The sequence below is a fragment of the Danio rerio genome, chromosome 10 (genome assembly GCF_052040795.2).
Source record: "Danio rerio strain M-AB ecotype USA chromosome 10, GRCz13ab, whole genome shotgun sequence".
Lineage (NCBI taxonomy): Eukaryota > Metazoa > Chordata > Actinopteri > Cypriniformes > Danionidae > Danio > Danio rerio.
This window is the reverse complement of record NC_141030.1, coordinates 5,039,134-5,063,725: the sequence shown is the minus strand read 5'-3', so window position 1 is coordinate 5,063,725 and position 24,592 is coordinate 5,039,134. Positions and strand designations below refer to the sequence as shown.

Genomic DNA, 24,592 nt, shown 5'->3' with positions numbered 1-24,592 from the left:
CTCACGTTATCCTGAGACCCCGCCCCGGTTATGTGCCCAAGGTTCCTACCACCCCCTTTAGAGATCAGGTAGTGAACCTGCAAGCGCTGCCCCCGGAGGAGGCAGACCCAGCCCTTTCTTTACTTTGTCCAGTTCGCGCTCTGCGCATTTATGTGGACCGTACTCAGAATTTTAGATCATCTGAGCAGCTCTTTGTCTGTTATGGCGGTCGGCAGCAGGGAAGTGCCGTATCGAAACAAAGATTATCCCACTGGATTGTGGATGCCATTTCACTCGCTTATTCGAGTCGAGGTCAGCCGTGTCCCCCGGGAGTACGTGCACACTCCACTCGGAGCGTTGCATCCTCTTGGGCGCGTGCACGCGGCGCCTCTCTAACAGACATCTGTAGAGCTGCGGGCTGGGCGACACCCAACACATTTGCAAGGTTTTACAATCTGCGAGTGGAGCCGGTTTCCTCAAGGGTATTAGGTAACCCTTTGGTGATTGAGGAGACAACTCGGTAGGGTGTTGAAACACGCTTGCTGCGCCATTCTCCCTAACACGGAGGTACGTGCGCCTTTTTTATCTGTCAGTAAAGTTCCCCGTCAGGTGAGCCCTGCAGATTCCTCCGTGGCCCCCAGCACTGACTCAGCGGAGGAGTCACTTGCTGGCCCACTACATTGTAGGTCTGCCCGCTGGTCAGCCCGCGTTTTGGGTATAGGTGCCTGCTATGCGTGATCCCCACTAGGCGATCCCATATGCTTATTCCGCCACGGTTAAGTCCCCCCCCTGGGCGGACCCGTGTCTTCCCTCTCCGCTAACCACTCTTTGCTATGCGTACTCCCCCTTTTTAGGGCTAGTCCATAGGTAAATTCTGCCATCTATCCCCCCCTTGGGTAACGGATGGCCTCCGCAGCGTCCTCCCTATCGGGATTGCACGCTTCCCAACGTACTGTCGTATTTCCTAGAATTATCTAGATGCTCACGACTTCCCAAAAAATATATCTAATCCGTAAAACTTCTGTTGAAGTAGGATAAATTAGGGCCAGGGACACGTTGGAGGACCGCGCCCCCCATGATGTGGGTGCGTCACGCTTGCTTGACTATCTCCTCATCGGGGGTGTTGGTAAGGTGCAGTCATTATGGCGCTTTCCATATTCTCCCATTCATGGCACTGAAGTTCCCCAACCGAAGGGGAACGTTCGAGGTTACAGAAGTAACCCTTCGTTCCCCGAGGAGGGGAACGGAAGTGCCATATTCCGTCGCCATAATGACTGTCCCTTAGCTGTTTGAAAGTCTCTTCAGCTTAAAAGGATGGCGTCTGCTGGCTTCAGGTGTGCTTATATGCTGAGATAATTGCAGATGTCGCACACCTGCGCAAGCTTACGCTGCCAATTAATTTCATTCATTGGCCCGTTCAATACTCTCCAGATAAGCGGCTTCTGATCCGAATCCTCCCATTCATGGCACTTCCGTTCCCCTCCTCGGGGAACGAAGGGTTACTTCTGTAACCTCGAACGTTTCCTGCTCTTAGCTGACAGGAGTGACACCTGGTGTGGTCTTCTGCTGCTGTAGCCCATCTGCTTCAAGGTTTGATGTGTTGTGCATTGAGAGATGCTCTTCTGCATACCTTAGTTGTAACGAGTGCTTATTTGAGTTACTGTTGCCTTTTTATCAGCTCGAACCAGTCTGGCCATTCTCCTCTGACCTCTGGCATCAACAAGGCATTTGCGCCCACAGAACTGCCGCTCACTGGATATTTTCTCTTTTTTGGACCATTCTCTGTAAACCCTAGATATGGTTGTGCTTGAAAATCCCAGTAGTTTTTGAAATACATCCTTAATGCCACATTCAAAGTAATGTAGACATGGTCAAGACGATCTGCTGCGCAAAACTTTTGAGCTTTACCAGCACTGCATTCGGCTGAATTTGTGCTCAGAATTCCTATTTTATCCCTCTATGAGAAAATAAGCTGAGATACAAATCTCTCTGAGGCCCTGGAAGATCCAGTCATACATCACAAGCGATGCAGCTGTACTTTCCGATGAGAACTTGCTTCAGAATGCAGAATTACACCCACTATAAAACAAACATCTCTCTTCCTGCATGCGCTCCTCTTTTTCTTGACCCAGTCCTCACTTTCAGTTCAGCTCTTAGGAAAAACAGTCACTTCCTTTTATCATGATGCACATTCAGGCTAGATCACTCAGCATTTACACGTCAGATTTACTAGCCGGCTGTCAGGGCTTGTTCTTCGTTTTCACAAAAAAGCTATTCTTGTTATCTTTAGTCTTATGGCGGCCTTTACAAAAGTACTGGAGGGTTATCAAATCTTATGCAGATGTTGAGAATAAGCGTGTTTTTCCCTCGGGCCCTTCTCTCTCCTGAGGCCTTGACAAAATCTCTTTCAAGAGCGACTTTATACTGAGGCTGATTTTTTGTTGTTGTATAAACTAACTGCCATATAATTTAGCTGATAACGCTGTAGAGTAATTCTCTGTAAATGAGGCAAATCTCTGGTTGTCTGATAACACGCCATGTCTGATATGTTCCCCTGACTTAAGCAGAGAGAAAAGATTGACATCAAGAGCAAGAGAGAGAGATATTTAATGATTAGATCAATTAATCATGATAAAAAAAACAATCGTCATTAATTACAAAATAACCCAGCATCACATCTCTATTCAGTCTCAAAAACATTCATTCTCGTTAATTGGAATTGTTTGTTGTTATTCTGGGTTTTAAGCATGGGCATTGCTAGACCAAATTTAAGGGGTTAAATTTCTCAACCCCTCTAAAAATGTTGTCACCTCATCCTCCCCCCTCCCTAATCTTCAACTCTAATGGTGCGGTCACACCAGACGCAGATGAAGCATCAAGTGCAAGTGATTTACATGTTAAGTCAATGCAAAGACGTGAATAGACATCCTGCGAACCGATTGATGAATAAATGAGGCGGTGCGAATGACGTGGCACGAGTTGAGCATTTTTCGCGTTTGCCGATTTGCTCGAGATGGAAAATCTGAATTTTATCAGACATTCTCGCAGTATTAACCAATCAGGAGTTTGCTCTTGTAAGGGCATTATGACATAGTGACTGTTCCTCTTGAGAAATCCTCTTGCTGGAGGATTCTGGAGAATTTTAACTCACAGAGCTTGGTGCACCTCTGAAAGGATATAGTAGACTCAGACACAGCGCCAAACGAATTTACACTGTTTTTCAGTCTTGCTAAAGCACATAAACAAAGCTATTCTCTTAATAGAATCCATGTTAACTATTTAGCAACGAAACTAGAGTCACCAGGCGGACAGAAGCCTTGACCATGATTTGAAATGTGAAGTGAATTTGATGTGCGAATGAAGTGAGTAAACTCAAAATATTTACGTGTCTATTTAGGCAAGAATAGCGTGATTTATATGCGCATGTTGCTTCTGGTGTAAACAACATTACGTAGCCCTCCCTAAAATGACACTCCTAAAATCGCCCCTGGTTTTAAGCATATTGCATAAATATAAATGAGACAGAGAGAGGAAAGGTAAAATAAAAGTTAAAAGGATTAATTCTCTAAGTTTCAAAACCAAAATCTCATTTCACCATCCTATGAAAGCTTATTAACACCAGCCGATCTTATACTTCTAGGGTCTCTGAGATAATTTCTATGAGTAAAAATCTCCAAAATGACCCCAAACCCCTTATCTGTTCATTCAGAGAGAAATCCATTTTCAAAATGTCTTCTCTGTCAACAAACAACACTGAGTTGAAAATGTCAGTAATACAGTATAAAAGGGAATTACAAACAATAAAATGCTAACACTTTTTTTTAATGTTCAATAGCTCACACCATTATCCACACATTAAATAAGGCTATTACCTCAATAAACGATCAAGTAGCAAATATTATTAAATATTTATATAAAAAAATAGGAAGGTCATTATCCAGTATACTGTAAAAAAGTTGACTCAACTTAAAATTTTAAGGTAACTTGCTGCAAAGCTTTTTGAGTTGACTCAACTTAAATCGGGTTAAACTTAACTCAACAACAACAACAACAAAAAAATGCTTTGCAGAAAGTTGAGTCAATAAATAATTTTTCTATAAATAATAGTGTGAATTGTAGCTTAAATTAAAATGTTACCAACACAATAAATAAAATAGAAAAAAGGTGCAAATAAATTAAATAATTTAGATTATTAAAAATAATAGCCTAATATACATATTTAATTAAGTAATCACATCTTTGTAAGACTTTACTTGACGGTGTGTTCTGTTATGGCACTTTTATATTAATGATATGACACATCATTATTATGGAGATATTATGCATGCTCAGTTAGACCATTTTAAATGCAAAGATGGCATTGTTTGAGAAGTATTTGTTATGACAACTTGACTTAACTATATCCCAACCTTTCAACGTCTTTGTTATGACATCTTGACCTTATCAAGACAATACAACTTGTCATAAATCCGTCATAAACATGATTGCAATGAAACCCTTCTGCAAGCTTTTAGAAATTATTAAGACCTTTTTTCTTACCTTGAAATGTTGAAGTTGAAGAACAAGTTCATCGAGCTGTCTTCTTTTGTCCTCGATCTCAGCTTGTCTTTTTCGTTTTTCCTGAAAACATAATAAAAATGTTGTGTTAAAATACTGTTAAATGACTCAGACTTAACTTTATTATCCAGTTTAGGGAAACTGAAATTGCAGCAAGGTGCTGCAACTGTCACGATCACCAGCGATCTAACATCCAGAGATCCCTGGTAAACTCACATTCACACAAACTACAAATCTGTCATGTGATGGACTACATATTAAGTCATGCTACACATTCACCTGCTCCAAGTCTCCACTGATTAGACTCTCACAGCTGATGCCGCTTTTGGGACTGATTACTGCACTACATAAGCAGCACAAACACATTCAATGTTCCCTGCATTTGGATCCTCACCTCCGTTGTCAGTGTCACATCCCCGTTACAGAAGAAAGTAGTAGTCTAATCAGTGGAAACTTGGAGCAGGTGAGTGTGTGTGTTGCATGACTTAATATGTTGTCCATAACATGGCGGATTTGTAGTTCGTGTTTACCAGCACTCTCTGGATGTTAGATCGCTGGTGATTGTGACAGCAACACAAGCGAAGTTCCATGTACACATTAATAAAATATTACCACACAACATACAATACATCATTATGTACTGTAGGTGCATCTCCCTCCCCCTGGAATGACTTAATGGCCACCATTATAAAATAATTTCTAGTTCTATTTGTCTTGATGGCAGCAGCTAAAACACAGAGTACACTGGATGATCCGGGGTGCATAGAGCTCTCTTTAAAACATAATTATGGTCAATTACCATTGGACCAGTTTGGTTAAAACCGATGATCTTGCCTGCCACCTTCACCAGGCTACTCAGCCTGTTCTTATTTGACACACTCAGATTACTGTATCAAGCTACCATGCAGAAAGAGAAAACGGATTCAATAAATAGTTTATAAAACCGTGTCATCATAGAGGTACAAACCTGAAACGATCTAAGTTTCCTCAGAACTCTTCCTCTTTGTTGAACTTTTTTTTATAGACAGCTGTTGTCAACAACGACCCCTAGATATTTATGTGTGTCAACAACTTCAATGACAAATAATGAATTCTGTGATAATAAAAAACATGGATTTAAATCAATGTTATGCCTTCATACACTCTCAGAAATAAAGGTACAGGAGCTGTCACTAGGGTGGTACCTTTTTCAAAAATACAAATTTGTACCTACAAGCTCCATATTGATACCTAAATATGTTCCTCTTAAAATTTTTAGGTACTAATATATACTTTTGAGGTACCAGCATGGATGTTTTAAGTACAAATGCGTACATTTTGAAAAGGTACCACCCCAGTGACAGTTTGCGTACGTTTATTTTTGAGAGTGCAGATGCTTGTTGACAATTAAGCTTGCATCAAATCAATGTAACCCCGTCCAGAAGCATTTTCAGGATTTCTTCACATTGTTTTGAGTTTTTTTTGTTACATTAGCTAAGGAAAGCATTTTAGCTAGGAAAACAAAGAAATCCGTTTACTGTAGCTATTCATATCTAAACACTTAAGCAGCTGTTTCACTGCTGACGTCAAGAAAACAGGAAGTCATTCATCTCCAATAAAGAGTTGCACGGGGACAGAAATAAAGTTGTTTATCATGGCAAATACTGTTGGGTGTGTTGGAAATATGGCTGATGTGAGAAAAGTTGGTAGCAGTTTTTATGTTACAGAACATATACTTAACGTACCGAGTTATTTAAGGTTACTAAATGAATTCCCTGCTGAAAAATCCAGCTTAAACCAGCCTAGGCTGGTTGACTGGTTTTAGCTGGTTGACCAGGCTGGTTTTAGAGGGGTTTTGGCCATTTACAGGCGGGTTTCCAGCTATTTCCAGCCTGGTCTTAGCTGGTCAGGCTGAAAAATGACCTGCTAAATCCAGCTAAAACCAGCTTGACCACCTTGGTTTAAGCTGGATATAGCTGGTTTTGGCTGGGCTCCCAGCCTGGCTAGGCTGGTCAAGCTGGTTTTAGCTGGTCATGTCCCAGCCTGACCAGCTAAGACCAGGCTGGAAATGGCTGGAAACCAGCCTGGAAATGGCCAAAACCCCTCTAAAACCAGCCTGGTCAACCAGCTAAAACCAGCCAACCAGCCTAGGCTGGTTTAAGCTGGATTTTTCAGTAGGGTTAAGATTAGGTTTAGGGGTTTAGTGATGGTACCAACTTAGTACATAGTTGAAGTATTAACTACATAGTTTATATACGTGAAACTGAACAGTAATGATAAAATACAAAGGGTGGTTTCAATGCTATAGTGCTAAAGTTAGCATGTTCCCAGATCTCCTACTGCACCTTTAACAAAAGTAAAGTAAATCAAGAAAGCTAGTACGCATGGGCCACAAAGTGTTGGTGAAATAACGAATGATCTAGTGTCATAAGGTTTTTTATTTTCATCTATTTGGTGTGTGCGCTCATGACTTAGCTTTGGACAGCAGAAAGGGTCGTGCATTTTCAATGCCATAATGCTAAGTTAGCATTTTCACAGATCTCCTACTGCACCTTTAATATAAGTAAATCAAAAAAGCTAGTATGCATGGGCCACAAATTGTTGATAAAATAACACGATCTAGTGTTTTATTGTTCATCTATTCGGTGTGTGCATTCGTGACTGCTGTGGAGAGCAGAGAGGGACATGCATTTTCAATGCTATAGTGCTAAAGTTAGCATATTCCCAGATCTCCTACTGCAATCAAGAAAGCTAGTATGCAAAGGCCACAAGTTGTTGATGAAATAATACATGATTTAGTGTCCTAAGGTTGTCTATAGTCATCTATTCTGTGTGTGCGTTCATGACTTTGCTTTGGACGACAGGGAGGGATGTGCCTTTTCAATGCTATAGTGCTAAAGTTAGCATGTTCCCAGATCTCCTACTGCACCCTTATTATAAGTAAAGTACACCAAGAAAGCTAGTATGCATAAGCCTTTAAGTGTTGATGAAGTAACACATGATCTAGTGTTATAAGGTTGTCTATGGTCATCTATTTGATGTGTGTGTTCATGACTTTGCTTTAGACGGCAAAAAGGGGTGTGTTTTAAATGCTATAGTGCTAAAGTTAGCATTTTCCCAGATCTCCTACTGCACCTTTAACATAAGGAAATTAGTTCAAGAAATCTATTCGATGTGTGCATCATGACTTTGCTTTGGATGGCAGAGAGGGATGTGCCTTTTCAGTGCTATAGTGCTAAAGTCAGCATTTCACAGATCTCCTATTACAATCAAGAAAGCTAGTATGCATAGGCCACAAATTGTTGATGAAATAACACATGATCTAGTGTCATAAGGTTGTCTATGGCCATCTATTTGGTATGTGTGTTCATGACTTTGCTTTGGACAGCAGAGAGGGACGTGCGTTGTCAATGCTATAGTGCTAAAGTTAGCATTTTCATAGACCTCCTGCTGCAATCAAGAAAGCTAGTATGCAAAGGCCACAAATTGTTGATGAAATAATACATGATCTAGTGTTTTAAGGTTGTCTATAGTCATCTATTTGGTGTATGCGTTCATGACTTTGCTTTGGACGGTAGAGTGGGTTTTCAATTTCTTTAATGCTATAATGCTAAATTTAGCATGTTCCCAGATCTCCTCCTGCACCTTTATTATAAGTTAAGTACACCAAGAAAGCTAGTATGCATAAGCCTTTAAGTGTTAATAAAGTAACACGTGATATAGTGTCATAGGGTTGTCTATGGTCATCTATTCGATGTGTGTGTTCATGACTTTGCTTTGGACAGCAGAGAGGGATTTGAGTTTTCAATGCTATAGTGCTAAAGTTAGCATTTTCCCAGATCTCCTACTGCACCTTCACCAAAAGTAAAGTAAATCAAGATAGCTAGTATGCATGGGCCACGAATAGCTGGTGAAATAACACATTACCCTGCTGAAAAATCCAGCTTAAACCAGCCTAGGCTGGTTGGCTGGTTTTAGCTGGTTGACCAGCCTGGTTTTAGAGGGGTTTTGGCCATTTCCAGGCTGGTTTCCAGCCATTTCCAGCCTGGTTTTAGCTGGTCTGGCTGGAAAATGACCATCTAAATCCAGCTAAAACCAGGTTTAAGCTGGACATAGCTGGTTTTGGCTGGACTCCCATCCTGGCTAGGCTGGTCAAGCTGGTTTTAGATGGTCATCTCCCAGCAAGTTTGTCTTTGGTTATGTAATCGGTGTGTGCATTCATGACTTTGCTTTGGACGGCAGAGAGGGACGTGCATTTTCAAAGCTATAGTGGTAAAGTTAGCATTTTCCCAGATTTCCTACTGCACCTTTAACATAGGTAAATCAAGAAAGCTAGTATGCATAGGCCACAAAGTGTAGGTGAAATAACACTGTATGGTTCAAGGAAGCATAAACAAAGTGCCAGCAAAAAGTTTGTCCACACCTTTTAATGCCATCTTTCAAATAACGAAATGACATCATAATCCAAGCCCCACAGGTTTGCTCTCTGCAGATGATTTAATTCTTACTCCCTTTACATGACCACAGAAGCCCACAGAGGGAATCTGAGCCACATATGTGGGTTATTCGGCTTTGTTGAGCGTGCGCTCACATATCTTGGCTCTCTTTGACACAATTTCATGAGCACATTCCAGCACTGAGCACTGCTGCAGTGAGTCTGGTCCCCTGTGAGCTCAGACAAGGGAAACAACTGATATGCTATCCAGATGTGAACAAATGGGCCTCTAAAAAAAATGGACCCTTAGACTTCTGTCAGTGAACGATGCCACTGGATTTTACATGAACGCTAAAAGGAACTGACTGAGCTGAGAACTGTGGTGACTCGAGCGTAGTTACTGATTGTGACATGTGACTGTGGAGTCTTAAAGGGGACCTATTATGAAAAATTGACTACTATAAATGGTTTATACATAGTACGGTTCTAAGGCCCTTGGCATGTGGCCTCGAGCCATTGCATGCCTCCCACCAGTGCCAATATACAGCTATATCGCACTGCTAGAAGTGTGATAATGTTTATACACATACACACACACTGATATGCTGCAATGACTCCTTTAACTACGAGATCAGTGTAGCGAATTTTGACACTCTCGGCGCCTTCGGTGTAAATGCACAGTAAGAGGCATTATAAATGTTGAGTTTTAAGATGAACAAATGAACACTGTATTCCATAAACTACCTTATTCTGAGCTACTTCGTGTTGACATTTTCAGTTTTTCACTGAGATAACATTAGTCCTGTTTTTAATCTGCCACTATGCTGATGCATAGGTGTTTGTAGCCCCGCCCTCTTTTGAAAAGAACACAATCTAATTTGAATTTAAAGCAACAGTCACCAAAAAAAGCAGATTTTGAATCATAGAATAATAGGGGCAGTTTCAAAGTGTTATCAAAATAGTGTTTGTGTTGTATTTTGAGCTGAAACTTCACATACACACTCTAGGGACATCTGAGACTTATTTGTAAAAAAGAGAAGTAATAGGTCCCCTTTAAGTTGCATGAAGATATGTTTGGCAAAAATGCATTGTATGGCTCACGATATTTTATTTTAAAGCCAAAAATCATTCTATCATAAAGTAAAGATGATGTTGCATGAAGATATTTAGTAATTTACCTACCGTAAATAAATATAAAACTTACTTTTTGATTAATAATGTGCATTTCTAAGTACTTTTAGACAAAGTAGTACGTACTTCTAAGTAGTTTAGACAACTTTAACAGTGATTTTTGAAACCTCAGATTCCAGATTTTTAAATACAGCTGTTGTTTCTTTTGCAAATGTTGTCCTTTACTCACAAACCAAACGTCAAGTTACTTTATTTATTCAGATGATTTATAAATCTCAATGATAGGAATCAAACACTTAAGGTTTTAGTTTTATACTTATCATTTTGTGGTCCTAACGCAAGGCCGGAGTGAGACTCTTTTTCAGCCCTGGAGTTTTAAGCCTCAGACCGGCCCACCTCAGTTCACCACTGACTATATTAAAATAAGGTTATTTCCAATTCAGTTTCTAATGACACTATCACGTCTTTTTTTGAGAAAACAGCTCTTTTAGAACTTCAAATGTTCAACAACCCTTACAGTATTATGTCTTAACAATAAAAATGAAAAAACAAAAAATTGTTACTCAGACAAGGACCGAACCCAGGTTGGCCTCGTCATAACGTATACTAACCACTGTACCACAACAGCTGTACGTTGAATGGTGACTTATCTAGTTATATCATCATTAACCTGCAGGCTGCATCCTGCTCACGAGGCTATGCGAAAATAGATAAAAAGAGCAGAGCTGCGGTAAAATAATGAATAAGAAGGCTGTGGTCAAGTAAATAAATAAAAAAAAATTTTAAAAAGTGTGACTGCTGAGAGCAACCGATTCTGGAACTAGGGACACCGGCCCTCGCGGCCAAAAAACGGACCTTCCCACCGGGAATTCTCCCGGTCCTCACGATTAGCCAATACGGACCTGTCCTAACGCATATGTTACGAAAAAGGAAATATCGAGAAGTAAATATATATGTATATGCTATGGAGTCCCTAAAAGGAAGAACATTTATGTCTTAGTGCATATTATAGCCCATAGAGAAACTTAGCATTTACACAACACATTTTAGTGGTCTTCTGAGAAACACTGCATTCATTCAGAAAATGTTTGGGTTCCTCAGAGAAGCCTTGCGAAACCTGTGCATTTCCCTGAGAAATCGTCAGTGTTCACTTGCAGAACTGCTGCATTTTACTGATTTCCACTGCATTGTCTCATTGTTAGGTTTCCTAAACATCCATGTTCCTCTAACAACTTTTGCATTTTCTCAAAAAAGGTCTGCATTCCCTTCGAAAATGTTGCATTTGCATGCCATATTTATATGTTCCCCAAAGAAGCCTTGCATTCGCTTGCAAAACATTTTTGCTCCAACTTTGTGTGTGCTCAAAAATATTTAGTTCCTTAGAGAAACACATTTCCTTGGCTTTTGGCAAGAAACGTGTGGTTTGCTAACAAAGTTTCGAGCTCCTCGTAGAAACTCATAACATTCACTCGTAAAGATTTGGTTTGTTCAAATATCTTTTGTTTTCCTCCCAGAAATGTTGTGCTTGCTTTCAAAACTTTGTGGTCCTCCAAGTATATTAATAATTTGAAAATAAGAATGAGTTTCTCAAAACAACCTTCTACTTTTGGTTGGAAATTGGATTAAGACTGGGAAAGTTTGCATTTACATTACTTTAGTTTACCTTTTTGTATAAATAACCCATGAGTAGGCCCACACGGAATCTGCGCGCGCAGATTTCCACCGATTTTTAGCCCATCATTAATTCTGTTTATTTACTTGAGTAAATCTAAGTTGATTCAGTTTTTAAATTAATTACAGTAATATAATTGACTAATATAAAAATGTTCATCTTATTTATGTACAATGCAGTTTGTAAAGTAATATTTTCTGTCTTTTAGTAGATATATTATATGAGACACTTGCTTTGTTTACCAAATAAAGTGAATCTAATTGGATTTGCATTGTAAACAATAAATAAAAGTTAAAAATATATTATTATTTATTTCACATATTTATTTTTTAGTTAGGATACTCCCAAAATAATTCTGCAGAAATAGCAAAAAATGTCCGCAGATTTCATCTGGCCCTAAGATTCATACTTAAAATTACATGCACATCACTATTTGTTCAATTTGGTCAAATGTGCACAGAAATATCAAATTTAATTCTCTCTCTCTCTCTCTCTCTCTCTCTCTCTCTCTCTCTCTCTCTCTCTCTCTCTCTCCCTCTCTCTCTCTCTCTCTCTCTCTCTCTCTCTCTATATATATATATATATATATATATATATATATATATATATATATATATATGTATATATATATATATGTGTGTGTGTGTATGTATTAGTTTTCACCAAACATAAATTTGATGATTAGTTGGACCTTAAACTGCCAGCAAGACAGTTTTGTCCAAAAACACCCTTTCATTCAGAAGTTGAATTCAGATGCAAATGATTATAAGGAAATTCTGTTTACTAATAAAGTGCTTTTCTTAGTTTTTTTATTACTGTAATGTATAATATGTTTGTGTGTATGTGTGTTTTTAAACACAGACTCACTATAAATTCATCCCTCAACCTACATTTTAACAAAACGTAAATTTTGTCACTCCGAGTACATTCTGTGGCACATTTCAAATGACAAATCCACTAGAGGGCGCTGTCTAGATTTTTTGGGAATTTGAAATATGTTTCAGATACACATCCTTCTTGTAAATGTCCACTTTATAAAAGCCAACGTAAGAAAAAAGATGCCTGAGCGCTCTGCATAACAAATACACCACCATACAAGATGAGCTACTGGGCAAACTGACCACACCAGAAAAGCTGTCAACATGGAGAAAGATAAGTGACATATCCGATTAAAATTCATTGACACTTTTAAATTGTTCTGAAGAGTGTATTAACTGCACAAAATACATCCATTTATCAATAATATGTCCCTTTGAATAACATTAAAGGACAAAAATGTTGTTAGTGTTATACTGCAGCATAGCATTAATTTCAATTAGAAATGGCGGTCAAATGTACTTGTTTAAGTGTGTTGTTGCGGTTCCACAAAAAGTGTAAACTGAAAGATATATTTACAGTGAGCCTGTGTTGGTATTTTTATATACATAAATGTTTACTAAGTAGTTGATGAATACTAATGCCATGCTTATGATGTAATAAATAGCGCATGGACAGCTTACAGAGGAACACAGAAAAAAACTATCAAGATCTAAAGAGATTGTTTTGGCATCAAGTCTCCTGTCTGGTTGTGAACCATCACGACTGCCAGCTGGAAGAGCTCATGATGTGTCTGTCTAACTTCATTCATCTGTGCGGAGAGTCGTTGGCTTATTCTACACTATATACACTTTGTAAGGTTGTTATCTTTCTGGCACCTGCGATGTAAACTCTGGAGCATTCGAATAATCACTTTTTAATTACGTATGAAATCATATTAGGCTCTAGGCTATAATTATGAGGATTAGCTGTAAAACAAACACACATCTGTTTAGATAAAAAAAAAATAAGTGCCTCTGGGTGTGTTTTTTTCTTCTTCATTTTTTTAATTACGGAATTGGAAATGTTGGATTTACACACGATTTGGCATAAACTAGCAAATACACACATAAACAGTACATACACATAAATACAGTACATACATACATACATACATACATACATACATACATACATACATGAATATTGTACATACTGTAGATATACAGTACATACTTACAGTATATACATACAGGCATACATACCTACATACATACATACAAACAGTTGAAACCAGAAGTTTACATACACTCTAAAAAAAAATGGAGCAACCATTTTTTTTTTAAATATTTGATGGTAAATCATACTAAACGTTTGCTATTTTATGTCCATTAGAATTACCTTAATGATTTAAATTAGCTAAATTCCAGAATACTGAGAATTTTTAAAAGATTTTTTAAAATTAATTTTTAGACAGTCAAATGTTTACACACATTTCCTTGGTATTTTTTTAGCTTTGCTTTAAGACTGCATAACTTTGGTCAAATGTTTTGGGTATACTTCCACAAGCTTCTCACAATAGTTTGAAGGAATTTTGGCCCATTCCTCCTGACAGAATTGGTGTAACTGAGTCAGATTTGTTAGCTGTCTTGCTCACACAAGCTTTTTCAACTCTTCCCACAAATTTTCTATAGGGTTGAGATCAGGGCTTTGTGATGGCCACTCCAAAAAGTTTACTCCGTTTTCCTTAAAGCACATTTTAACTAATTTGGCAGTATGCTTAGGGTCATAATCTCTAGCCAAGGTTGGAAGACCCATTTGTGGCCAAGTTTTAATTTCCTGGCTGATGTCTTGAGATGTTGCTTTAGTATTTGTTCTTTCTTCATGATGCCATCTATGCTGTGAAGTGGACCAGTCCCTCCTGCAGCAAAACAGCCCCACAACATAATGCTGCCGCCCCCATACTTCACAGTTAGGATGGTGTTCCTAGGCTTGTAAGCTTTCCCCTTTGTCCTCCAAATGTAACACTGATCATTATGGCCAAACAGTTCAATCTTAGTTCCATCAGATCGCAGGACATGTTTCTAAAAATTATTTTCTTACCAGTGTAGTTTAGCAAATTATATTCTGGCTTTGTTGTTGATTATGGCTTGTTGATTTTCCCATGTTGTCCCACAAGGAAGCAGTGTGTTTGAGGTTTTCCTTAAATAATATTCTACAGTTGTGCCTCCAATTAACTCAAATGTTGTCAGAAACTTCCAAAACCTTGACACCATTATCTGAGCTTTTTCAGAGGCATAATAATCTTATTGTATGTAAACTTGACTTTCAAGAAAAGTTATAACAATTTCTCAAATAATATTTCTCCCATTATTCTGCTATCAAGCATAACAGAAACTAATTTGAAAACCTAACTTACCTAAAAGAGAAAACATTTAGTCACATTAACATCTGACTTTATTTTTATATGGTTATGCGCCTTTTTATACAATGTATGTAAACTTCTGGTTACAACTGTACATACATACATACATTCATACATACATACTGTCACAATCATCAGCGACCCAGGCTTACAGATCGCTGGTTAACATGCACCACCCCAGGACTACAATTCGGTCACCTTATGAACTACAAATCCCGTCATGCAACTCACACACACCTGTTCCGGTTCTCCAATCATTACACACACTGGAAGCTTATCAAGGACTCATTACACAAACTAATTTACACCACTCACACACACTTTGCTGAGTCTTGTTACCCAGTAACTCTATGAAGCGTTGTATTGTCTTGTTTAGCCAACTGCAAACTCACATCTGTTGTGCAGCGTCTGTATGTTACAGAAGCTGGACAATGGAAGTGAGGATCCACACACAGTTTTTTAATAAGATTAATCAGGCAGTCAACAATCAAACAGGTAGCAAACGGTAGTATAAGAGTAATCCAGAATCATAGTTAAAAACAGGCGAAAGGTCGATACAGGCGGTGGAAACAATTAAAAACAATAAAACAAGGTAAAGGGTCAAAATAAGGCTAAACAAGACAAGACCAGAACCTACTTCATATAGTTACAGGGTAACAATACTCAGCAAAGTGTGTGTAGAAGAGTGGTGTATAATAGTCTGTGTAATGAGTCCTTAATCAGCTTCCAGCTGTGTGTGTGTAATGATTGGAACAGGTCTGTGTGAGTTGCATGATGGGATTTGTAGTTCATAAGGTGACAGAATTGTAGTCCGGGTGATGGTGCATGTTAGCTAGGGTTCTGCAAGCCTGGATTGCAGAACTTCAAATCAAATATCTTGTTTTATCAGTCTAAAATGCTTTTTAGTTTACATTAACAATCTGCAGGCTTGTAAAATATTCCAGCAATTTAGCTTGACCATGGTTCTTTCACAGATGTTTCTTTAATGTGCATCAAAACAGCATGGCCTCTGAATCTATGCGAGTGATTTCTCATGTGACCGCAGGGCTGTAATTACACCAGCAGTGCATTCGTCACTGGTTACATGCCCTACGGACTGACACCACACTCCACTGCAGAGAATAGCAGATCCATTACACAGCCAGTATGTGGACACATAGCAGAGCAGAAATAAGACACACATAATCCTCAAATATCAGACTCAATTCCACACCCACCACAGCACAGCATCTCGCTAAAATACTTTGTTTCAGGTGTTTGTACTTTACTCACTTCCCTTGCAATTCAGACTGACTGTTTGTACTTTTGAGAACATTTCTGAAGAGGAAGGTCCTACAATTTTGTTTAAGCGTCGAGGTTTTTTTTTTCTCCTTTTATATTCTTCCGTATTATTCACAATAAATATGATAAACAGACAATCAAACTTGTTTTTTTAACCTGTAAATACAAACACGTTGCTTCAAATGTAAAGAAACAAATGTAAAGAAAATTCTCAAGATTGATGAGGTATAGTTGATCTTTATTTTATTCTGAAGGCTACCGATAACATTTTTTTCAAAATAGCAATAATAAAAAATAAAAACATAAAAAAACGACTTGTCATTTAGAGCATTTTTGGCTGTATAAACTATTAAAAAAATGGCATGTGTGCAGACATGTTTATAGTCAGTTCTTGCCACCCAATACCAATGTTTTAAAAGTTCTGAAATTATTATTTATGTATATATAAATTGATATATTCACTGTAAAAAAAGAAACCTTTTAATTAACAGTTTGTGTATTTTGTGATTTTCTAAGCGTTTTTCACTTATTTACGGTTGTGAATTGGATTATGGGATGCTGGTCTCTGCTCTGTCAACTTTCAATGTTGAAAATTCATCTCTACAGTTAAACAAAGTGACTTTTTTTGGACATTTTAGTAGTTTGAAATTAATATAATGTATAAGAAATAATATATAGAGAAATAAGTTTGCAAAATAACAGAAAATGTCCTGGCAGTTTATTACAAGGCTTTTGTCGCGTACCAACCCAGACTATTCATCACTGTAAACTATTAAACAGGTAATAAAAGTAACTTTTTCTAACTTTTCAAGGTTAAACGTTTTTGTAAAAAAGATCAGTGTCCCATATTACAATTTAAAAGCATATAAAAACAAGGAAAAATAATAATAATAAAAACATGAATCACAAAATACAGAAAAACTGCTAATCTACTGATATTTTTACGATTGACGATAAAATATGCTGTAAATGACAATGTTTTATATAGTAATTAGAAGAAATATTATCAAACTTACAATGAATAAACTATATTTACAATTTACTACAAGCTATAATTAACTTATCCAGTAAATCTCGAAAATGTTTAAGTAGTCTAACCCCACCCCACACCCCCCCACAGCTTTATATCTAAAATCTATCTATTGAGTTTATTGGCAGAATATTCAGTATACAAATTAGTGTAAATAAGAGCAAGGGATGAGAATTTAATATACAGTTAATATTATAACATTTATTAATATTTTAAATTGTAATATTTTAATATTTACAATATTTTACAATTTATTAATATTTTAAACATACAAAACATATTTGATTGCTTTGCGTATTTTATGAAAAGAAATATTTAAATGAACATTTCAGTATATACAGTTCAAGTCAGAATTATTAGCCCCCCTTTGAATTTTTTTCTTCTTTTTTAAATATTTTCCAAATGATGTTTAACAGATTCAGGAAACTTTCACAGTATATCTGATAACATTTCTTCTTCTGGAGAAAGTCTTATTTGTTTTATTTCAGCTAGAATAAAAGCAGTTTTAAAATTTTTAAAAGCCATTTTAAGGACAAAATTATTAGCCCCTTTAAGCTATATATATGTTTGATAGTCCACAGAACAAACCATCGTTAAACAATAACTTGCCTAATTACCCTAACCTGCCTAGTTAACCTAATTAACCTATTAAGCTTTTAAATGTCACTTTAAGCTGTATAGAAGTGTCTTGAAAAATATCTAGTCAAATATTATTTACTGTCATCATGGCAAAGATAAAATAAATCAGTTATAAGAAATGAGTAATTAAAACTATTATGTTTAGAAATGTTTCAAAAAAATCTCTCCGTTAAAATAAAATTAGGGAAAAAAATAAACAGGGGTGCTAATAATTAATGGGAGGAGGGGTGGGGCTAATAATTCTGACTTCAACTGTATGTTAGATTAGTTGTAAATCAAGTTTAGTATCACAATCACCAGCGATCCAGCCTATGCAGATCGCAGAACAACTACACAAGTGCCACTTTAATGAACTACATCTCCCGTCATGCACCTCAGACACACCAGTTCCTGACACCAGTTCCTGATTACCCCTAATTGTGCCAGGTGTATGAGGGCCCCTAGTGTTACAATTAGTGATCTAACTAGGAGCGGACAAATGCTATTATGATTATATTTTGTATATTATATACAGAAACAACACCTAATGGACAGGATTTTCCTCTAAGGGCTGAATATTTTGTCCTCCACTGCTGCATTTTAATTTTTGTTTTAAACATTTAAAATGTAACTTCGCATTATGATTATTCAGTATGCTGAAACAGCAATTTTGCCTTTGTTTTTATGTTTCCCATAGGGTAATTTTACATCTTTAATGCTTGAATAAAATTACATTATCATTTATTTATTTATTTTAGTCATTATCAATACTTTCATATAGGCGGCATGGTGGCTCAGGGGTTAGCACTGTGGACTCACAGCAAGTAGTTCGCTGGTTTGAGTCCCAGCTGGACCAGCAGTGCTTCTGTGTGGAGTTTTTGCATGTTCTCCCCGTGTTCGTGTGGGTTTCCTCCGAGTGCTCCGGTTTCCATCACAGTCCATAAACATGCACTATAGAACTAAATTGGCTGTATGTGTGAGTGTGTGTGTGTAAATGTGAGAGTGTATGGGTGTTTCCCAGTTCTGGATTGTGGCCGGAAGGGCATCCGTTGCTCCGAACATATGCTAGATTAGTTGGTGGTTCATTCCGCTGTGGTGACTTCTTATAAATAAGGGACTAAACCAAATGAATGAATACTTCCATTTGAGTATGACTTTTTTTTACACTCCTAGCTATATGAATAGGTAATAAAAAATGCTAAGATGTAACGTTGAGAGTTTTGCGCCGCCGAGAGCCAAACAATGAAGAATTGTTTTGCAACTCAAATGGAAAACATCTGCATTGAGGGCTGAAAACGCCTCCTCCGTCTCTACTACATCTGAGGGCCGGTCTTTAATTCATTAGTGCTTCATCTTTTTGCGAGACACAAAATATAAGGGATTTCCTGAGATTAAAACAACTGGAAGTCCACCGAGAGTGGCACTATAGCGGAGTCAGAGACCATTCAGATCATCTACTCCCACACAGGCCACATTCTCCTTTGACAAACACGGCTTCATACTGTAACAAACATCACTGTAAGAAAAGCCTGTGTGAATACAGCTGATGTACAGTACAGTGTTCAGTTGAAAGAGTGTTACAGGAATAATGTCAACACCCAGGAGAATGATTCATAGTAGTTTGCTTATGAGGTTTTACAAAGGGTTTTTTTCAGTTCACGCTGTAATCAATATTTGCTAATTAACAGTTTCTGTTTTTCTTTTTATTTCCTAATTTAAGAATTGCATTAGGAGACTTTGATTACTGCTCTGTCGACTTTTGATGCTAAAAATTCAACTACGGTTTAACAAAGTGACTTTTATTGATATTTTAGTAGTTCGAAATTATATAATAGATAAGAAATAATAAGTTAAACAACAATTAGCAACATATGTTCCCTACTTTTATCACATTTTGCATTATTTTACATAAATAACGCCTTCAGATATGTTTCTGATAGATACAAAATCTATATTTTTATTATTAAAATTAAAAATAATTCTAAAAGTAACTGGTTTGTGCAAATGTTTAACTTAAGAAATAATATATAGAGAAATAAGTCTGCGAAAAAACAGAAAATGCACCTGCAGTTTATTACAAGGTTCTTGTAGAGTAATATACAACACCAACATATACTTTAAACTATTAAAAATGTTAATAAAAGTAACTTTTTTTATTTTCAAGGATAAGAGTTGTTGGAAGAAAGATCAAGGTCCCCCAAGGCAATTCAAAGGCATAAATAAAAATATAAAAATAAAAAAAATAATCACAAAATACAGAAAACTGCTAGTTAACGGATATTTTTTTACAGTGTATGAGGAACATGTTTGCTCTCCAACCTAGATTAGACACTCTCCTACCAAAAACAAGCATGTGAAGCTGTTTTTTGTGTTTTAAAAATGTTACATTACATGTTAAAGTTTGGGATGTGAGGCAGTTTATGTTGTAGAACAAAACACTCAAGTTTTTTCACAGACCTTATTCTACTAATTAACTGAAAATTCCCCATATAAAACCCCATAGGAAAAAATCTTCAGGGAACTAAAAGTGACTTGTTCTTTCAAGTTCTGACGTCAATCCAGCACCACTCTTAAGAGGTGTAAACACCCTTAACATGGAAGCCAATGCACTAAAGCAAAGTAAACTTGATGCAAGATCTAAACTTGATGCACACATGCGAGCACTGAAATCCAGATTAGTCACATTTGTTTCACACCTCTAAATGTGGTTTAAAAAAGACAACTATGATGAAAAATAATCTTTTTAAAGCTGTTTAGACAGTGTGTAATTAAAAAAAGAAGACACGTCAATCCTGGTTTGTGGACTTGTTAACATAACGGATGTCCATACAGCAGTGCATATTAAGGTGTATCCTGTTACATTTGCCATGCAATAATAGTGCAAAGTTAGACGCGTGTGCTGCAAGCGTGTGTCCGCTGTGTGTGTGTAACTTTGTAACAACATTGTGTGTGACTCATTGTTGCAGAATTAACTCCGCAACAAATACATCAAATAATCATTGGGAAAGTTCTTACTGTAGTATTTCTCACAAACGTTCCGTGAGATCTGCTTCCTTCATGTCTGTCACTGTGCTGCTTATCTGACGCCGCCGGAGATTGAGACACACTCTGACAGGCACGTAGGAACAGTAGGTGGACAGAACTAGCATTAAAGGCACAGGCCTTAATTAGGCCTTAACTAGGCCTTGCTATTTCCTCTAGCATGTCATTCTTCTTCTCCTCTCATTCATTTGTACAAAATGATTATAATCTAATTTATAAAGCAAGAGCTCATGATGACATGTGCAGGTGCTGTAGTGCTGTTCCATTTCTTAGGGGTCAAATTTGAAGCCCTCTCACTCTGTTTGAAGGGCCAAGGAAAAGTGAATGGAATTGGCAGTGAGCCTACATAATATTTAAAGGGACACCTCTGTTATCTCGTATGTTTACATCCCAATGTTGACAGGTATGTGATAATGGGATTAAAATGACACTGTTATTCCATGACTGAAGTTTGAGGTACAGTATATTCAAATCAAATCAAATCACTTTTAATGTCACATCATCAGCAGCACGTGTGCTATGATGAGTGAAAAGCTTAGATGCTGGCTCCAGACAGTACAAAATACAAAGAGTGCAAATACAGCGACAGTGCAAAAAAACAGACAGTGCAGAATACAGACGGTGCAAAATACAGACGGTGCAAATACAACGACGATGTGAAATTGACAGCGATATGTACAATGAATAGGTGTCCACAGTTGTAGGCAGTATTGTTTCAAGTATGGACTGGTTAAAGTGCAGTGCATGCTATATATTGATGATGTGCAGTGAGGGTATGCAAGAGTCTGTCTGTGTGGGGTGTGTTAAGTGTTCATCAGCCTGATAGCCTGAGGGAAGAAGCTTTCCTTCAGCCGGCAGAGAGAAAAGTCGATGGCTTGGGTGGCTGGAGTCACTGATAATTCTCTTGGCTTTGCTCATGCACCGCCTGGTGTAGATGTCCTGGAGGGAGGAAAGCTCACCTCCTACTAAGCGTCCAGCAGTTCACACAAGACAGACTACAGTCTATATAGCTGTATGTACTTTTCAAGACCTTAGACTTGTAATAAAAATGTACATATTAAAAAAAATGTACATATTAAAAAATAAGGTTTTATAAAGATGTATTGCAGGTCATTGGATGGATGATGGATGTCGGCCCCAAATTGAGTAGCTTTACTTGAACAAAGCATAATTAAGACCTGTTTAAAACGATTTAGCACCTCCAACACAATGTCAGTAAATTAGAGATTTTAAGGCCTAAAATTTAGGTTTTGAAATTTACGACATTTTAAGACCCCCCAATAAGTTTTAAAGAGGTATACCGTAACCTGCTCTGAACATAAAACTTTCTCACCAGCCTATTTTCTTAAGCATATAGCTTTCAACGTTCCATATACACTTTTAGAAATAAAGGTACAGGAGCTGGGGAAATCAATAGATACTGTAGCTATATATGATAATCCTTGTAAATTCTTATATATAACAAATATAGAAAAGTTTCCTGCATTATTTTGTCTTTGTTGAAGAGCCTTTCCATCAGAAATGTCATCAGCATTGCTTACATTGGAGGCGTCAGTTGTAGGAGTGAGCAGTGACACATACTGTGACAGCTCGGGTCATTGGTCAGATACAACAGAGGAAATAGACTGTTTCTTGATCTCAATGAAGGTTTTGTCAAGTTCATCAGCTGTGACTCAACGGCTCCGAGTACATTCTGTTTGGCAAACTTCTGATCCGGGTTCATACTGTAAATTGTTGTGCATGTGATGGAGTTTTAAAGTGAAATGTCCAGCGAGTGCCGCTAAATGTTCAGCTTTCAGAGTGTTGTATTGATTTATTATGTTGATTAATCATTCATTTTCTTGTTGGCTTAGTCCCTTTATTAATCCGGGGTCGCCACAGCGGAATGAACCGCCAACTTATCCAGCACATTTTTACACAGCGGATGCCTTTCCAGCTGCAACCTATCTCTGGGAAACATCCACACACACACACTACGGACAATTTAGCCTACCCAATTCACCTGTACTGCATGTCTTTGGACTGTGGGGGAAACTGGAGCACCCGGAGGAAACCCACAAGAACGCAGGGAGAACATGAAAACTCCACACAGAAACGTTAACTGAGCCGAGGTTCAAACCAGCGACCCTGCGACCTTATTGCTGTCAGGCGACAGCACTACCTACTGCTCCACTGCCTCGCCTGTTGATTAATCAAAAATATAAAAGACAAATGTTAGCAAGGATGGCACAGTGGGTAGCGCTGTCACTTCACAGCAAGAAGATTGCTGGTTCGAGCCTCGGCTGGGTCAGTTGCCATTTCTGTGTGGAGTTTGCATGTTCGTCCTGTGTTCACATGGGTTTCCTTCAGGTGCTCCGGTTTCCCCCACAAGTCAAAATACATGCGCTATAGGTGAATTGGGTAAGTTAAATTGGGCATCCACTGCGTAAAACATATGCTGGATAAGTTGGCGGTTCATTCCATTGTGGTGACCCCTGATTAATAAAGGAACTAAGCCGGAAATTTCAAAATTTCAATAAAAGCAAATATTTCAATTGCACAGTCTTACTAGTCTTCCTTGACAAAGTCACACAATCACAAACTACATTACACAGCATCCCTCAACATGACCATCAACCACACCTGTCCCCCATCACTCACTATCACAGTAGCTGTGTCTCATTTCAGGGGCTGCGTCTTTCAGCAAACATTCTCAGATGCTTCACCTAAATATTATTTAGAGGAGCAAGAACATGGAACACATGCAGCAGAGCTACACTCATGTCTCATGGTTTGGTCCAACTATGATTGGATAACAAACGATATAAACAATACAAAATACTATAAATATAATAATAATTAAGATAAACTTTTGTTAAGTAAACCCACTCAAACAGATACAAAGGATCTCTTATATCAAATCAACCTACACTTGGGGACTCCATTGGCCCGTTTCCACTGAGTGGTACGGTACAGGTCACCCCTATCAGGCTTGCATTTCCACTGCCAAACGGGTACTCTTTGCTGGGCGTGGTGTATGACAGAAAGTTTCAGTCGACGTCATTCTTGCTGGAGGAAATGTCAAAGTAAAGCTGTAAGGGTCGTTCACATATCCTGTGAGAAGCACTTCAACTGTATATACACACACCTCTAAGCTTCCCTCTTTGACTAGCATGTTCTTTTAACAAAGCAAACTGACCTGTAGCTGCTAGTTAATCTCCAGCGTTCTCTAAACTGTTCTCCAGCCTTTACGGATTTCCCAAACCATCCCCCTTAAGAGTCTCCTTCCTCTTCCTGTTGTGTCTTCCTCGTCTGCTAAGGAAAAACCTTATTACCACTTACCTGTTTTTACTTGGGTGTGTGTGTGTGTGTGTTTCCCCTGTTTACATGCTCCACACTGACTAAAGACACAGGACTTAATAGTCTAGTCTTAATGCATATACAGTTAAAGTCAGAATTATTAGCCCATCTTTGATTTCTTTATTTTAAAAAAATATTTCCCAAATTATGTTTAGCAGAGCAAGGAAATTTTCACAGTATGTCTGATAATATTTTTTCTTCTGGAGAAAGTCTGATTTGTTTTATTTCGGCTAAAATAAAACCAGCTTTTAATTTTTTTAAAAGCCATTTTAAGGACAAAGTTATTAGCCCCTTTAAGCAATTTTTTTT

The 24,592-nt window shown here is 37.8% G+C and overlaps 2 protein-coding genes across 17 annotated transcripts in view; one reads left to right on the top strand and one right to left on the bottom strand.

Moving 5' to 3' along the window:
* plppr1 (phospholipid phosphatase related 1) overlaps positions 1-24,592 on the top strand; it is a 373,756-nt gene that overhangs the window by 155,616 nt on the left and 193,548 nt on the right. The window lies entirely within an intron of this gene.
* The window catches only part of palm2akap2 (PALM2 and AKAP2 fusion), a 219,420-nt gene that overhangs the window by 153,564 nt on the left and 41,264 nt on the right, over positions 1-24,592 (bottom strand). For all 15 annotated transcript variants that reach the window (XR_015500202.1, XR_015500204.1, XR_015500203.1 and 12 more), the window contains 1 exon segment: positions 4,519-4,599. Coding sequence is in view for 12 of the 15 variants with exons in the window: in XM_087268736.1 (XP_087124862.1) it covers positions 4,519-4,599 (81 nt within the window). In the remaining 3 variants the exon portion in view is untranslated.